We start from the raw sequence: 18053 nt of genomic DNA on the forward strand, positions 1-18053 counted from the left end.
AGTTGGTTTATGACATTTTCGCGGAGTTTATATCGTCACAAAACCAACATGTAACAGCGAGTGACGATTTCTTTTTGCTACAATGGCAACTTTATGACATTCTGTAACTTTGTCACTAAATTTGCTCGGATGTGAAACTTTATGACGTTTTCAACCAGAAACATCATAGATCTATGATGAGAACAAATGTGCCATAAAATTTTCGGCATAGATCAACATATTTCTTATAATGTTGGGATGGTTCCATCCTTGTGTTCTTGAACCAAACGTGGGACGAAGTAGGATTGTCTCGTTCCATCCTACTTCGTCCCCTGAATCAAACACACCCAAGTTCTTAAAGATACCAATTTGCACCTCTGCCGGTGTACCAACTTACACATCTATTGGTGGAATACTCCGAGACTTTTGTGGTCAGCCACAATCGATGCCAAGGAGTAGGTGTCCTTGTCCAGCCACAACCGACTTCTTCTAAAAATAAACTTTTACAAAAAAAATACTATACTTTTTTTAAAAAGTTGATACGCGTTCTTTTTTTTTCAAAGAAACACAATACATATGCTTACGAACACACAAACCCCACACACATAATAGTCAAACCTTTTTAATCGAAAGTTTGAGCACACGTACCGAGTCGACGACTTGAATTCTGATAGTTGTGTTCCATCACGAATAACCTAACTGACTGAGGTATAGGTACTTCCTTGATCGGTTTTTTAGAGTCATATTCTTTTGCTGCCTATTGTGCATCTCTTTGAGCACTCCTTGCATCTTGGTGGACGCGAGTTGTCGCTAGTATTGTTCTCACCATTCAAGTTCGCACAACACTGTTAATCTAAGCCTCGCAATAGTAGAACACCAACGTTCCATTTACTTTATTTTATAATTTTATTCCGCAAGTACAACGTGTTATATTATACTCCCATATGTCAACCAACTCAATGACCGGTTGACAAGACCACGTCACTTCTATACTGTTTTACATCAGCCACTTCTGTACTTGTTCTTGTAATCCTGCCACAGCTGCTGCACGTTCTTGCCCAGAATCTGCACGAAATAGTCTTCGTTGTACCCGTCCTTGAGCTTGGCGTTGAGCTGCGCCACGAAGCCCGGCCTCAGCGAGTCGCAGTAGTCCAGGAACCTCGCCGTGACGTCGTAGCCCTGATCCCACCGGTCTCCCTGCCCCGGCTTCACCCAGTGCCCCGGCACATACCCGGCCTTGAGCCGGACGTAGTCGGCGATCCCCTCGAAGATCCCCGGGTGCGCCCCGTAGTCCTGCAGCCCCCACTGCCAGACGTGCGCCACCTCGTGGTACAACACCCCGGTCACCTGGTCCTTGAGGTCATCGCCGGCCGGTGATGCCGTCGACGTAGCGGGCGCTGAGCTCGATGGTGCTGCCGCTGGTGGAGGCGATGCCGCCCGTGTCCCGGACGGCGAGGAGGACGGTGTCGCCGTCGGCCGGCCTGCGGTCGGCCGGGTTCAGCTGGTTGAAGACGCTCCAGGTGAAGGTGGACGCGTCGGAGAGCACTTGCCTCGCGTAGTCCGCGCCGTAGTTCCGGTCGAAGCGCTGCCCGCCCGGGGTGCTCGCCGCCTCGTTCTTCACGTCGAACGTCACGGCGCCGGCCGTGGCTGCTACGGCCAGGAGGGAGGCGATTGCCACGGCGTGAAGCTTCATCTTCTTTGTGCTACAATGCTACGAGCTTTGGTTAGTGATGACATGCAGTGGCAGGTGTGGGGCTGAATTTGTAGGCAGATCGATCGGAGGGATATTTTGATGGCGCTACGTGTATGGTACGTTCATAACTCATTGTTCTGGCTGACTTCATTTTCTGGACAGGGCCAAATCAAACTGCATGACTTGACTGTTCCAATGTGTGAACCCAGGAAATTTAGGTCATGTTTAGTTACTCCTAAATTCCCAACTTTGGCACTATGCAAAAAGAAGATTCCCCATCACATCAAACTTGCGGTACATGCATGGAATACTAAATGTAGATGAAATTAAAAACTAATTGCACAGTTTTGTTGTACTTTGCGAGACGAATCTTTTAAGCCTAATTAGTCAATGTTTGGACAATATTTCACAAATACAAACGAAATGCTACAGTTGCGCATTTATGGCAAAATGCCAATTTTGCCACTCCCAAATTGGGAACTAAACAAGGCCTTAGAGTGATCTTGTTTGGTGACCATGCTTCCTGTGGTTTAATTTAGGGGACGCCACGGCCGGCAGTGCAGAGTTGAATACTCGAAATCGCCCGGGGACAACGTAGCTATCCGGAGTTCCGGACCATTGATCCATTACTGGAAGGAAAAATACGGGAGTCGAAGATTTTTCCAATTCGAAGAAAATCTCCTGCCGTGTTTGATCGGTCTAAGCAACTCCAAAAGCTCCCCCCGCGCCACCTGCGCAGTCGAGCCAGCGGCGCTGGCGGCGCCGCGCTGCCCGCAGCGTGCTCCGTCCTCCCTTGTCCCTTCTGCCCGTCGTCTGGCAGTGCATCCTGCGGGCGATGTGGATGCTATTCCTGCAGAAAGGAAGTTGGTGGTGGTGGTGTTCTTCGTGGGGCTATTGGGCTTTGTGGTAGTGTCGATCTGCAGAGAAAAGGAGCAGGTGTTCTGTGTTCGTACGATGGGGAAAGCTTGCCGCAGTACCCATTGCGGCCGCACGCTATCCAGGTCCGGCCGCAGGGTCTGCTCTGGCAGTCCCTGCCGCAGTGGATAGCACCAATGCCGCAGTACCCATCGTAGCTGCAGCAGAAGTTGCCGGGGCAGGCTGCGCCGCCGGCTTGCTTGCCGCAGCGCCGGGTTCCTTCTCTGCCACACCGCCTCCTCCAGCTCCTTTGTTCTCCGGCCACACAGTGCATCTGGTGGTGCTCCAGCCTCACCCCGAGAGTGGGCGCTTGGAGGCCGACGCAGGAAAGGTTGGAGGGGGAAGCTGCTGGAGCCTAACAGAGGAGTTCACGTGCTGACGTGACTAGTTTTGAAGTATTAGTTTATTATTAGGGATATGTTGTGGGATGATATTATTTTGGGAGAATAAATTTTTAGTAGAATCCTCAAGAGATAGTTTTGGAAGAGATTTTTTTTAAACTCTTGAAGTTGCTCGCTTCGTTAAACAGCCCAATGTGAAAAATCAAATAGTGTCCCACAAATCGGATAACAAAATGATAAACCCCTCGTTGCAAGAGATAAGGGCGAGATAATAAGCAACATCACTCCACCGAGTCGTCTGTTCCGGGGTAGGGTCACTGGCCGTACTTGGCCTTGTACTCCATCCACAGCTCCTGCACGTTCTTACCCAGAATCTGCACGAAGTAGTCGTCGCTGTAGCTGTCCTTGAGCTTGGCGTTGAGCACGGCGACGAACCCTGGCCTGAGCGAGTCGCAGTAGTCGAAGAACCTCGCCGTCACGTCGTACCCTTTATCCCAGCCGCTCCCCTGCCCCGGCAGCACCCAGTGCGCCGGCGCGTACCCGGCCCGCAGCCGCACGAAGTCGGCGATCCCCTCGAAGACCCACCAGTGCGCGTTGTAGTCCTGCAGGCCCCACTGCCACACGTGCACCGTCTCGTGGTATAGCACCCCGGTCACCTCGGCCCTGACGTCGCCGGTGTAGTTCAAGACGTAGCCGGCGCCGAGCACGATGGTGCTGCCGTCGGTGTAGGCGATGGCGCCGTCGTCCGTCGCGGCGTTCACGACGAGGGCGACGGTGTCGACGCCGGGCCGGCGCTCCGCGGGGCTCGTCTGGTTGAAGACGGCCCAGGTGAAGCGGGAGGCGTCGGAGAGGACCCGCGCCGCGTAGCCCGCGCCGTAGTCGCGGTCGAAGCGCTGCCCGCCGGGGGTCGTCGACGCGTTGTTCGTCACTTGGAACGTGACGGCGGCGCCGCCCGTGGCGGCTACGGCCAGGAGGAGGGAAACCACTGCTGCAACGGCGAGCTTCATCTTGTGCTAGCGCGCGTGGTTTGTGAGTGAATTTAATTAGATGGTCGATCAGGGTCGAATTTAGATGCAAGTCCGATCGAAAATGTTATATGGACATGCCAGCACTTGGTGTATGTCGTACCTTGTTGGTTGTTCAAATTCTTGTTCAAGGCGATTAGTCGTCGCTCCAATTCATCAGCAAACAAACAAGAGTCCTTATTAGCGTACTGCATCCAATTGTCATTAGCTCCTCCGTTTGTCAGTAGCAGATGGTCATTTGTGCCAGATATCCTTTTAATTAAACTGATTCACAAGAGCAGCTGGAACCAGGAACACGCCACACGGTGTTTACATGTGTCATGCTGCCCTGGATTTGTTGCATTGCACTTGCCTGCACCGCAAGTCCCTAGCTTTCTTCGTGCCTAGGCATTCCGTTTTGGAAATCTGGACTTCGTCGCCGACCAGCTAGATCACTTGCACCTCCTCGAGGAGGGGTTCCCCATCCAGCCTGAGCTGGAGGGGGCGCCGCCAAGTGAAAGCCCCACCGCGTTGCCCACCGATGTCGATGCCCTAGCGCGTCAGATCAACGTACACCTCGGGATGAACCCAAGCCCGAGGCTTGCCAGCGCACCTTCTATGCGTTGGCCAATGTCTTCACCCAGCTCTTGGGGGAGGTCTCACTCCCCTCGAGATTGAGTTCTGGGGCCGTACGGTTCAGCTACCGTATGGTCTCTGGGACGCAGCCCAGCTCTTCCAGCTGGACCTCGAGCACTGGCTCCGCCCTAACCCCGCGAACCACATGTTCATCGGTGCGGCGGAGTACGCACCGACATCCTTCCATGACCTCATGGAGATGCACTTCGCGAGTAGCCCCTCGAGCACACCCCTCCTGATGGGCAGCGCGCGCAGCCGATCCAGCGCACACAAGAGGAGAGCGAGGCGTATCTCCGCAAGAAAGCAGAACGCCTCGCTGCTGAAGTGGCAGAGCTCGACGGCAAGCGTGCCCAGCTGGAGAGCGAGCGTGCCGAGCTCGGTAAGTAACAGGCAGCCGGAGCGGCCCATGACCATTCCCGTCGCGTGCATGAGCAGATCATGCGCGACGAAGATGGAGTCCACCGCTTCTTCCGTGCCAGCCAGAAGTGGCCGCCACGGCAATGATCCTGTGCTCAATCCCTCAGCCGTAGGACCTCGAGGGCTTGCGCATCCATCACGAGCTTAAGGGTCTGCTTGAGACCGTGGCATTCCAGCAGGCGGAGAGCTCCCTCCAACAGAGACAAGAGGTGAGCAGCAGCCACCGAACGCGGAGTGCAGGCGGCTCCCAGGGTTCCCGCGTGCCTGCCGCAACCGTAGGTGGCCAACAGGAGGCTAGCCAACCTGTGAGAGGGACACTAGCGCCACCGCGCCCCGCGGCCTCGGCACATAGCCGCTTGGGCGGGGCGCACGACGCGCGTCGCACATTCCAGGCATAGCACCGCGAATGCGCGGAGTCCGACAGATAGCGTCATCACGACCGCGATGACCATTGCGGCCGTTGCAACCGCTACTACGAGCGCTCATGATCCCTGAGCTAGATGGCCCGGGCTCGAAGGTGTTTGGGAGGAGGATACGCTCCGCGCCCTTCCCTGAGCGCTTCCGTGCCCCGTCCAACATCAGCAAGTAGGCTAGGAACACAAATCCCAACATCTGGCTGGAGGATTATCGTCTCGCATGCCGAGCCGGTGGCGCCAACGACGACGACTTCATCATCCAGTACCTGCCGATCTTCCTCGTAGATTCGGCTTCAGCATGGCTGGAATATCTCTAGCCAGACTGCATCCACAGCTAGTCCGACCTCTGTTGGATTTTCATCGGCAACTTTCAGGGTACGTACACCCAACCCGGCAACTCTTCGGACCTCAAGAGCTGCAAGCAGAAGCCAGGGGAAACGCTCCAAAAATACATCCACCGTTTCTCATGACAATGCAATGAGCTACCCAACGTGGTTGATACCGACGTGATTAGGGCATTTATCTCGAGGACCACCTGCGAGACCCTTATCCATAAGTTCAGGTGCGCCAAGCCCTGCTCCACCAAGGAGCTGCTAGACATCGCCACCAACCACACCTCTGGAGAGAAGGCGGTGGTCGCGATCTTCGACAAGGGGAAGGGTACGATGACGAGGAAGGAGGTGGCCCCTCCCGCCATGACGGCAAGAAAAAGAAGAACAAGAAGGGCCACGAGAGCGACCTCGTGACAGCCACCGACCGTTCCGAAAAGCAGGAGAAGGGGGGGACAACCCACCCCCAACTACTTCAAGAAGATGTTCGAGGGATCGTGCCCGAACAATGGCTACCCTACGAAGGACCTCTGCAAGGACTGTGACCTCATTAAGCGCTACCTGAGGGGCGACCTCAAGGTCGGCGCTATAGGGAAGCATCCACCAAATGCCAATGTCAATGCCGGGGAGGAGGACACCTTCCCCGAGCCCCAAGATTGCCTCATGATTTCGGCAGCTCGGACTTCTACGGGAGCCGCAAGAGGAAGAACAAGGCCAGACAAGTATTAAGTACTGACCCCGTCGTCCCGACCTACCTTAAGTGGTCGGATACAACGATTATCTTTGATAGGACAGATCACCCCGACCACATCGGGGCACCTGGGAGGCTTCATCTCGTGGTGGCCCCGATCATCACCAACTCCCTCCTTTCCAAGGTCCTCATGGATAGGGGTTGTGGCCTCAACATCATGTATATCGCCACCCTAGATGACATGAAGATCCCGAGGTCAGAGCTCCGACCAACTGGGCCACCCTTCATGGGGTCATCCCTGGGAAGCAGGCTATCCCCCTGGGGCATATTGACCTGCCCATCACGTTCGGAACCCATGCCAACTTCCGCACTGAGATCCTCACCTTCGAGGTGGTCGACTTTGAGGGGTCCTACCACGCAATCTTCAAGAGGCCATGCTACGCCAAGTTTATGGCGATCCCGAACTACACCTATCTCAAGCTCAAGATTCCTGGACCCCGCGGTGTGATCACGATCAGCGCCAACCACGAGTTTGCGCTTCTTTTCGATGTGGAGAACTGTGAGCTGGTGATGCAGACTATCTGCTCCCTCAAGTTCTTCGAGATCCAGCAAATCACGCAAGAGGTCACCCTGGACTCAAACAAGGCTCCGACTTTGGGCACCCTGTAACGACCGACCCCTAACCTTTCCCAGTTAGGTTTGATCTCAGCCCTTAACCTCAGTCAGTTGCACGGTTGACCGCACCTTAGTGCTCAGTCTTCCGCCAGTTCCGACCCCTGAGATCCGACCCCTACCGCTCGTTCCTTTTTCCCGACCCTGGCGAGTTCAGCCCTCCGTCGGATCTTGCTAATCTTCCTCACCCGCCCGATCTTTTCCCCGGTGGACCCGTGAGATCTTTTCCAGATCCCCCGCATCAGCCGCACTCGAGCTGCATGGCCGCCTCAGAGCTTTCCTGCCGCGTGGCTCGTCTTCTCCGACGCCACCGCTCAGTTTTGTCTCTGGCAAGCGACCGAGTGGGTTCCCGCGCCCTTTTCCCCAATAGCAGCGGAAGCCCTCTGCGCCCCTTTCTGCAGACTCTTGCTCCCCGCGCCCATCATCACGATACCAGAATCCCGGCCCCGGAGACCGATGTCGCCCGTCTTTTCCGTCCTTTCCAGCAACAGTTGCGCCGCCCGGTCGTCGCTACACGACGATTCCCCCACCGCCAACCCCGACCGCGGCCGCGACAGTTCCTTTTCCCCGCTCTGTCAGACGCCGCCCGACAATCTGTTGTTCCGCGCTCTCCCCCGCGCCGCGTCCGCTTGTTCTCCCACCTGTGCGCCCTCGATCCTAGCGCCGTTTAACCGGTCTCTTCTATCACCTCTCCCGCACGACGACGCCCGCTTTCCGCCAAATCTCAACCACCGGTCTACCCGCGCCTACGCCGCCCTGACGGAGTAGCGCAATGATCGCTGGCGTCACCCCCGGAGTTCTGCAGCACCGCCCGGTTTGCTCAATCGCCGCCACGGCAGAGCACTCCATTGCTTCTCCCCGGCCTTCGCGCCGCTTCCTTTCTCTCTCTCCGCGACGTTTCCGTTCCTCTGCTCCAGCAGCTATAAAAGGAATGCCCCCGTCGCCGGAGTTCCCTCCGCCTTTGTTGCCTTAGCTTTCTCTAGCTCCCTGCTCAAAGCTCCTAGCGCCATCCGCCCAGTCTTGAGAAGTTCTTCTCCCAGTTTCTTCTCAGTTCATCCAAGTCACCCCGCAGCTTGCTCCCTTGTGCTGCGTAGAGCTCTCTTGTGATCCGCAAGAAGCGCCGCCGCCGGAGCATCGCCAACCTTAGTCCCTGCTCAAAGCTTTAGTTCCGCGCCCAAGCCTGCCTCTTCCCGACCCCAAGCTTTCCTTTCAGGAAGAAGGTGAGTGCCGACCCTAAGTCCGCTTCGCCCGACCCCTCCTATCCGCCCGACCCCAGTTCCGTCTCGTCCGACCCTGTCTGTTCGCCGACCCTTGTCCGCCTCGCCCGAGGGCTTGGCTGTGATCTTTTTCTTCAACTCGAGGGTGTATGTGTAAAACGTGGGAACCCTTCAGCGCCTACGTCTGAGGATCCCAGTTATCACATCCTCCAGTTCAAGGATCAGACCACTGGTTTCCTTCCTACCCTTACCTGTTGATCATCATCAGCTCTCTCAAAAAGCCTCCACCTCCTGCTCTTTGTCGCAAGTTTCTAGGCTCAGGAGAGCCAGTGTTGCTGTCAAATCAAAACGTTTAAACTAACCCTTGCATTGCATTCGTGTAGAGCTGCATCTCGCTGACGGCTTCTACGAGCTGCACCCGACGCCCGAAGAAGAAGCTGTAGCCGAGATCCTGCCCGCGGAAGTCGAAGCCGCCCCCGAAGTCGAGCCGTTCCAGCCTTCTTTGTTTGCAGGCAAGCCCCGGTTGCATGAAGATCCTATGTGTTCTTGTCAAACTTGCACATGCCTTCCGAATAGCATGTTTGTGCATTTACGTTTAGGAGTTGTGTGAAACCCTAGATGCATGACTTAGTAACCCTTGATATGAGCACTAGCTGTTGGACCGAGTAGCTGCATTGCTTAAATAGGAGACGGTAAAAGTCGAGTGATCTCCTGTCACTCGCGAGTTGTAGGAGTTGCATGTTTTACTCTCCTGTTACAACTATAAGGACGGTGGACGGGGCAGGGTTGGTTAACACTTTGGTGGTCGGATGGTTGCCCCGTCTGTCTATGAAAACTTGCTAAGGCCTGACAGTGGTGGTGTTCGTGATCAAGTGTTTGAAAGTACTAGCCTCATACTTAGTATGGGATGAGGAAGCCTAGTACCTGATTGAACCTAGACGTGAGCGGTCGCCCCATTGTTCTTGGAACGGAGTTTCCCCTGCTGGTTGTCGCACGTGGTGGCAAAGCGTGGTCACAGAACGGCAGAGGCCGGGTCTGTGGAACCTTGCACCAAAGGAAATGGGCCCGACACGGGTTAGGGGATCGATGGGGAAGGCCGACACAGGAAGCGACCTCCGGGTGCGCGGATGTCGTGGGGCTAGGTTCACCATGCATGGTTAAAGAACTCGAATCGATTCGTCTGCCTCTCACAGTTTGAGATTTCTTGATCGCTATGTCACCCTGAGTAAATGAGGAATCTGATGATGGCAATGTTGTTGTTTTATCTACACATCTTGTTTGGCTCAATGTTTGCCTAGAATAGGTTGCACAACTTAGACTGATGAGTAAACCTAGAACCGGAGCTAAAACTTGAAAATAGGTTACTTAGTGCTTTTGGCAAAACAAACCCCTTAGCCAAGAAGCCTTGCATGTCTAGTTGGAAGAGTAGTTGGCTCCTCCCCGGTTAAGTCTTGTTGAGCTTAGTAGCTCAGCCTTGTTGTGGCTCCTGTTTTTCAGGTGAAGTTGCAGTTCCCGACCCCTCCCTTGTTGGCGCTTGGCCGCCCCAGCTCCCGCCAGGCTGGACGGTCGAGTGGGACCCCTCCTCGGACGGCGAGGAGAGGATTCAGTGATGTTCTGGCTGGCCTCGCCCGGACGTCCGACCCCGACGAAGTCTTCCGCTAGTGTTTTCTCTGTTGTTCTCTTGTTAAAACTCTGACATTAATTTTTATGACCGAACTCTTGAGTAAGACTGTTTAAACTCAGTGGACTTGTTGTATTCTCTGTAACCGCTCACCTTCGTGTGGGTCTGCTGAACTCGATCCTGTTTAAAGTGGTTAAATCGGATGAAGTCCGACGGCGCTTCGCGTTGGCTTGAGTTAACCAGGGGTGTCGCATGTTAGGCGGCTTAACCCTGCTTAATCCAACTAATCCGAGGTGGTTCCGCCACACACCCTCAAGCCCATGGAGGATGCCAAGGCAGTCTAGATTGACCCTGAGGACTCTAACAAGGTGGCGCAGATCGGTATCGCACTATCCGCCAAATAGGAAGGTGAGCTCGTTGACTTCCTGCGTGAAAATTGGGACATCTTCGCATGGAAGCTTTCTAACATGCCGGGGATCCCAAGGGAAGTCATCGAGCACACCCTCGACATCAGGCCGAACCCTCGACCTATGAAGCAATGCCTGCGCCGCTTCGACGATGAGAAGCAGAAGGCCATTAGCAAAGAGATCGCTCGGCTCTTAGTAGCCAGGTTCATCAAAGAGGTCTTCCACCCCAAGTGACTGGCCAACCCCGTGCTGGTGAAAAAGAAGAATGGCTCAAGGCACATGTGTGTGGACTACACAAGCCTTAACAAGGCATGCCCCAAGGCACCATACCCGTTGCTTTGTATCGACCAGGTGGTCGACTCGACCACGGGGTGCGAGGTCCTCTGCTTCCTCGACGCCTACTTGGGCTACCACTAGATCGCGATGGAGTCCAACCAGCTCATGACCTTCTTCATCACTTCGTTTGGAATGTACTGCTACGTCATGATATAGAACGCAAGCTCCACATACTAGAGGTGCATGAACCGCTACCTCGACCACCTGGTCGGGGATACAGTGGAGGTCTACATTGATGACATCATCATCCAATCCCGCAAGATGGAGCTGCTCATCGCCAACCTGAGAGACACGTTCGAGTGTCTCCGCCACTACAACATCAAACTCAATCTGGAGAAGTGTGTCTTCAAGGTGCCCAAGGGAAAGCTCTTGGGCTTCATTGTCTCCGAGCTCGGCATCGAGGCCAACCCAAAGAAAATTATCACCATCAGGAACCTCAACGGTGCTCAAAAGCTAATGGGGTGCCTGGCCTTCCTGAGCCACTTCATCTCATGGCTCGAGGAGCGCGGCATGCCTCTATACAAGCTCCTGAAGAAATCTGACCAGTTCCGCTAGAAAGAAGAGGCGTAGGAGGCCTTTGACAAGCTCAAAACCTTTCCTGCCTCACCTCTGACCTTGGTCTCACCAACCCCGAAAGAGCCCCTGTTGCTCTACATTGTCACGACCATACAAGTGGTCAGCGCGGCGCTCATCGTAGAACGTGAGGAGCCCGGGCACGCCCTCAACGTGCAGAGGCTGGTATACTTCATCAGTGAAGTACTGTCCGACACCAAGGTTCGCTACCCTCAAATCCAAAAGATGATTTATGCCATCTTGATTTTGAAGCACAAGTTTCTTCACTACTTCGAGAACCACCCAATCTTGGTGGTGACATTGGCACCACTTAGGGAGATCATACAGAACTGCGTCGCCTCTAGTCGCGTAGCTAAATGGGCAACAGAGCTCATGGGCTACTAGATTAACTACATGCCAATGACTACAATCACGTGGCAGGTTCTCGTCAACTTAATCGCATAGTGGATTGAGACCTAGACCCACCTCCCCCCTTCCCCCTGCCTCAACCAGCCACAAGTACTAGACAATGTACTTTGATGGGTCAATCATGGCCGTGGACGCGGGGGTTGGCATCGTGTTGACCTCCCTAAAGGGGGACCGCCTCGAGTACATGATCCGCCTCCACTTTTCGGCCACCAACAACGTGGCGGTATACGAAGCCCTCATCCACGGCCTCAAGATCGCCTCCGAGCTGGGCGCTCGCTGCCTCTACATTAGGGATGACTCAGAGCTGGTCGTTTACCAGGTCATGAAAGAAGCCTCGTGTCACGATGAAAAGATGGTCGCCTAATATGATGAGGTGCGAAAGCTCGAGGAGAAGTTCGATGGCCTCGAGCTTCACCACGTCTTCAGGCGCGGCAATCTCGCCACCGATTTCCTAGCGAAGCTCGCGTCAAACCGCGAGTACACCCCACCAGGGGTCTTCGTCAATGATGCCCATGAGCTGTTGATCAAGCTCGCCAAGGCACCCACCCCTGCTTCCGATGCAGCTCACCCTGAGCCGGTAGCAGAGCCAACCGTGGGGACCAAGATGGGCACCCCAGACCTCAAGGTTGCGACGCTCGAACCAAGCTGGACGACGCCCTTCCTCAACTACCTCCTGCAGGACACCCTCCCCGTCAACGCGACTGAGGCCCGCTGCCTTGCTTGAAGCGCAGATTCCTTCATGGTCGTCGACGAGGAGCTACACAAGCGTAGCCCATCAGGCATCCTCCACAAGTGTATTCCCACCGACCAGGGGCGGGAGCTACTTCTGGAGATACACGCCAACATCTGCAACCACCATGCGGCCTCGAGGTCACTGGTCGGCAAGGCGTTCCGACAAGGCTCCTACGAGGGATGCCAGTACTACACATGGCAAACACACGTACTGGCCCAAGAGCTGCAAACCATTTTGATAACATGGCCCTTCGCTGTATGGGGTCTTGACCTGGTCGGTCCATTCAAAAGAGCGCCCAGGGGCTACACCCACCTCCTCGTAGTGGTGGACAAATTCACCAAGAGTATTGAGGCAAAGCCCATCACCCAGGTCACGTCAGCTACCGCGGTTGAGTTCTTCCTCGACATTGTCTACAAGTTCGGGGTCCCGAACTCCATCAACACCAACAATGGCACGCAATTCATGGGAAGGAAATTCCTGCGCTTTTGCGATGACTACCACATCCGGGTCGACTACGCCTTCGTGGCCCACCTGCGCACCAACGGGCAGGTCGAGCGGGCCAACGGCATGGTCTTGCAAGGCCTCAAGCCTCGCATCTTTGACAGGCTCAAGAAATTCACAGGTAGTGGGAAGGCGAGGTGCCCACGGTGCTCTGGAGCCTAAGGATGACCCCGAACAGATCCACGGGCTTCACACCTTTCTTCATGGTGTACGGCACCAAGGCCATCCTCCCCACCAACCTCGATTACGGGGCACCCTGTGTCAAGGCATATGACAAGGCAAGGTTGGAAGAAGCTCACTAGGACGTGCTCGACCAGCTCAATGAGGCGTGCGATGTGGCACTCCTCCGATAAGCCAAGTACCAACAGGCCTTGCGGCACTACCACAGCAAGAGCGTGAGGGGGCGGGCTTTTTAGGTCGGTGACTTGGTCCTCTAAAGGGTCCAAGTGACAAAAGGAAGGCACAAGCTGATGCCACCATTGGAGGGACCCTACACCATAGCCGAGGTCCTGCGCCCGGGGGCTTACCACCTCGAAGACAAGGACGGTGACGTCCTCACCAACTCCTAGAACATCAAGTAGCTATGTCGCTTTTACCCATAGATTTGTCTTTCAAATATTGTACAAACACTCTGCACCATGCAATCAAAAGAAGCGACATGCTCAATTAAGTACCTAGTTTTATTTTTTGAACCTCTCGTGGCCGAGAACCCTGTGCCGATTTGCAAAGGGAATTGGCGCGACCTGCTCGTGGGGGCTACTTGCATGCATGTACACTTCCGGATCGCACCTGTATACGCCTCCCACGATCCCAACCTGCACCACTCGACCGACCAGGGCAAAAGAAAAGTCTTCCGTGGGCCAATCCCCAGACTTTGTTGCGCAGGAAAAAGTGGTAGAGGCGAAGCACATGCGGAAAGGAACTGTCGGATTTAGTGACCTGCAGTCCACCTAGGGGGTGCCCAAGTGATATATTTGTAGGAGGGGGAGATCGCAAGACCAAGAACTCGAATGGTAACATAGAGGCATAGGGTTTATACAGGTTCGGACCTTCGGAGAGTAATACCCTACGTCTTGTATTCTGATGGATTGTATTGTTGGTATGAGATGCATTGGGTTGATGTATGTTGGGTTTCGGTTACCTTAGGAGGGCGTCCCTGGCCGCCTTATATAGGCTGAGGGCCTATGGTTAAAATCAGATAGGATCTAATCCTAATTGGTCGTTACATGGAAAGCAATCTGAGTCAGTTTACAACAAGTATCCCATGATATCCGGGCAGAATCCGTTCACCCGGTCTCCAAACTTGTGCTCCGCATATCTTTATGCCTTGGCCCGCATGGTGTGGTGGAGCCCACCTGCCAGGACCGACAAGTATCCTGGTCGGTGGGGACTTGTGGGTACTGTTATCCCTCAAGCCCCTAAGCAATGTGGAGTCAAACAGGAACCTAATGAATGCACAATGAAGCTTGTAATATACTCAGCTGAAGTTGCGGTGTTGTCATAGTGATGGAGAGGTTGCACAGTGCTCAAAAAAGGAAGAAAAATTGAAAATTCCACAGGCGTATGACCAAGTACGCATGGCTGTGCGACTACCGAGCAGCGGGATGTTTGACATCCTATAGATCGAAGGGAAACACATGGAGGGCATTGCAAGACGCACTCCATATGGAGTAACCCCCGAGCATTGAAGCGATTAAAGTAATCGGTCCAATGGTCCATAATTTGATGTATTGCTTCTGTCGTAAAAGGGATAAAAACATAGCGCCCAGCCCCCGAGCGCAAGAACTAGCAGAGCCACGGAGGCACGCCAACCTAAAATAGGCATCCAGCCCCCGAGCGCGAGGACTGGCAGAGCCAAGGAGGCACGCTGACCTGAAATAGGCGCCTAGCCCTGAAGCATGAGGACTGGCGGAGCCAAAGCGGCACACCAGCTTGAAATAGGCGCCCAGCCCCGGAGCGCGAGGACTAGCGGAGCCACAGAGGCATGCCAACCTAAAATAGGCACCTAGCCTTCGAGCATGAGGACTGTCGGAGCCGCGGAGGCACGCCGACCTGAAGTAGGTGCCTAGCCCCAGAGCGCGAGGACTGGCGGAGCCAAGGAGGCACGCCAAGTCGTCGTATGCCCAGCCTAGGTCGGCCGAACAGTGGGTGGCACACCGAGTCGTTTGTGGCACCCAGCCCCCAAGCCTGGGAGCCAGCCGAGCCACAGAAGTACGCCAAGTCACCGCCCGCCCCGAGCCAGGGAGGTCGGCCGGGGAACAGGAGGCACGCTGAGTAGTTTTGGATCTGTAAAATGATAATACAAAGACTATGTAGCATAATGTAGTGCATTTAATAATTGAATAACTCGGAGTTTTATTCAGCCTGTAAATAAATCCTTGCGCGTCCCGCTCTTGTGGGCTATGTAATTTCCTCAGGTAGTTAGCCTATTACGTTTAAGCACCTAGCCTTGCTTAGCCAGCAGTCTCCTGAGAGCGGATCTCGAGCTTGTAGACGGGGCATCACAATATGAGTCGAGGTTTCACAGATTAAAGCGTGTGCTACCCAAGTACGTTAGCAACTATTAAGAGAGACAGACAAGAAGCAAAGCAGTCAGAACTATGCAGAAAAGCAAATAGCATGCGCTGGGCACTCATAGGGTGCAACCCCCGACTGCCCGTGTAGTGGACGGACCAAGATGTATAAGCAATCGGAGGTGTGACCAGGGTGGTCGGTGAAAGTCACGGAGACATAGGAAATTGAGTTGTGTGGAGATATACGGAAGTCGTAAAATATTTAAATGAATATATGACTTAGCTTGGTTTGTGGCCGAGTCAAAGAATGCACCAAGTCGGCTGAAGGCCTTGGTGAAGGACACCACCGTGGAGTGTGCCAAGAATGTCAAGGCGCTTCTAAAAATGCACTTCCCCCGACTGGACGTGGAGCACATCGGAATGGGTGTTGCCGAGGACTTTGATTCCGGTAACCTCCCGGAGCTGGACAAGCAATATCAACAAGGCACGCAGGACGTAGTTAAGGAACTGGATCTGTAATGAAAAAACTATAAAATATATCAATTTGTACTGTAGGGCAAGAAAACTTGTTGATTAACTCATGTAAAACGCATAAATCCTTCATTCCCTTGGTATGTTTGATGGGACCCGTGTGGCCTAGGCCTGTAGCCGCTAAGCGCATAGCCTTGCCTGGCCAGCTCTTTGCTAAGAGCGGATCTCGAGCTTGTAAAGGGGGCGAACGTAAGGTTGTCTAGGTTTCGTATGCTAGAACGCTATCCACACGAGTTAGACGCACAACCTTAAGAGGGATAGGAGAAAAGTTGGGACCCAGAGGTCGGCGCGTAGCGGGGAAAGCCACCGAGCATAAAGGCGAGGGTGTGGTCTGTCGAATAGGTCGGATAGCCCCTGAGCGTGATTAAGAGCTCGGATAAGTAAGCAAAAAGGTAGTAGGTACTCAAAGAACCTCTGAGGTTTTATTTATTCAATATGAGAAAGTTGAAAGAGTACATAGCTTTTATATCCTAAGGGTAGAAGCGCCGTAGGTGTTCGATGTTCGCCACAATCTGAAACTGGGTGGGTTTGGGTAGGTCTTCTGATTGGATCTGGAATGACTGTGTGAGTTTTTCGGAAAGCATGGCAACTGAGTTCTTGAGGATAAAAGGGGCACGGGGAAGGCCCAACGCCGACCTTCTGGGGCGTAGTGCCGCCTTGGAGAGATTGATGCACTCAGCAATTGTGTTGCTGATGTGATCTAGCCTCGCAATTAGATCGGAGGGCGTGGGTGGGTGAATTGCCGGTAGGATGCACGAGACCCTCTAAGAGAGAGAGAGATCACTGACCTGCTAGGCAAGAGGCATGATGATCCTCAGGTGGAGGGCTTGCTTCGTCGATGCAGATCCGACAGAGGCCGAGCTAGCGGTGAACATCGAGATAGCGATGGAGGTGGTGGAGTCGTAGTCCACCAGCATGCTCCCAAAGCAGAGCTAAATCGAATTGGTAAGGAAGTCCTTCATACTCTTGAGGAAGATGACATGGGGGTGGGATGCCATCGAGCTCGCTAGGGAGGATCTCACGATCACCCCTACCTGGTGTGCCAATTGTCGGATTTAGTGACTACCAGTCCACCTAGGGGGAGCCCAAGTGGGAGATTTGTAGATAGGGGAGATCGCAAGATCAACTACTCGAATGGTAACACAGAGGCGCATGGTTTAGATAGGTTCGAGCCTCTGGAGAGTAATACCCTACGTCCTGTGTTCTGGTGGATTGTATTGCGGGTATGAGATACATTGGGTTGATGTATGTTGGGTCTTGGTTACCCTCGGGGGCGTCCCTAGACACCTTATATTGGCTGATAGCCTAGGATTACAATCGGATAGGATTTAATCCTAGTCGGTTGTTACATGAAAAGCAATCTGAGTCGGTTTACAACAAGTATCCCATGATATCCGGGCAGAATCCGTTCGCCTGGCCTCCGGACTTGCGCTCCACGTATCTTCATGCCTTGGCCCGCACGACATGGTCGGGTGGGCCTACCTGTTAGGGCCGAATTTCAAAATAAATTCATGACCTAAAACATCCAAGTTCATTACAGGGCCACATGCCCGATGCCAGAATAAAAAGAAACTTAAGCATCTACTCCATAGGGGCTTCAGGAGGGATCTTGCCCCGAATCACAGCCGGAGAGATTTCCTCGACCAATGCCTGCGCTCCAGGTGCCACCGCCTCCCCGAGCTACGTTAGCTCCTCGAAGGTGCGATTCTTAGCGTACCCACTCCTAACAGTGGCAAAGTCCGCACCATTATAATGAGTGGCCACCAAGGTCAAGGCAGTATGGCTGCCCTCGTATAGCACCTTCGTGATCAGGTCATCCACCAGACCACGCGCCGTATCAATCCGCTTCATGAGGGAACCCTCCGGGGCCACTCACGAATAAGTGGGCCCACAGCTCCTCCGACGCGCCCCGAAGGGCCTCGAGCTCCCTATTCACCTCCTCCAAGCGGGTACCGGCTGCTACCCGCTACTCGGTGGCGGTGGCAAGCTCGGTGTGCAGACCTGCATTAGCAACCGTCTGAGTCAAGACCGATGCATGACCAGCAAATCCACAAAGACAAGCACGTCAGGAGAAGGCAAGAGCGTACCATTGCAGGACTCCCGGAGGGTCTGAGCCTCAA

General features: G+C 54.1%; 1 protein-coding gene and 1 pseudogene across 1 annotated transcript; both read right to left on the reverse strand.

Annotated features, from left to right (window-relative positions):
* Positions 1-845: 845 nt before the first annotated feature.
* Positions 846-1696, reverse strand: LOC101767729 (annotated as a pseudogene).
* A 1546-nt stretch (positions 1697-3242) lies between these two features.
* On the reverse strand, positions 3243-3935 carry LOC101768140. Its single transcript, XM_004986401.1, has one exon. The coding sequence runs from the start codon at positions 3933-3935 to the stop codon at positions 3243-3245; it is 693 nt and encodes a 230-aa protein (XP_004986458.1).
* Positions 3936-18053: the final 14118 nt, after the last annotated feature.

Source organism: Setaria italica, chromosome IX (genome assembly GCF_000263155.2).
Source record: "Setaria italica strain Yugu1 chromosome IX, Setaria_italica_v2.0, whole genome shotgun sequence".
In the NCBI taxonomy this organism is placed as follows: Eukaryota; Viridiplantae; Streptophyta; class Magnoliopsida; order Poales; family Poaceae; genus Setaria; species Setaria italica.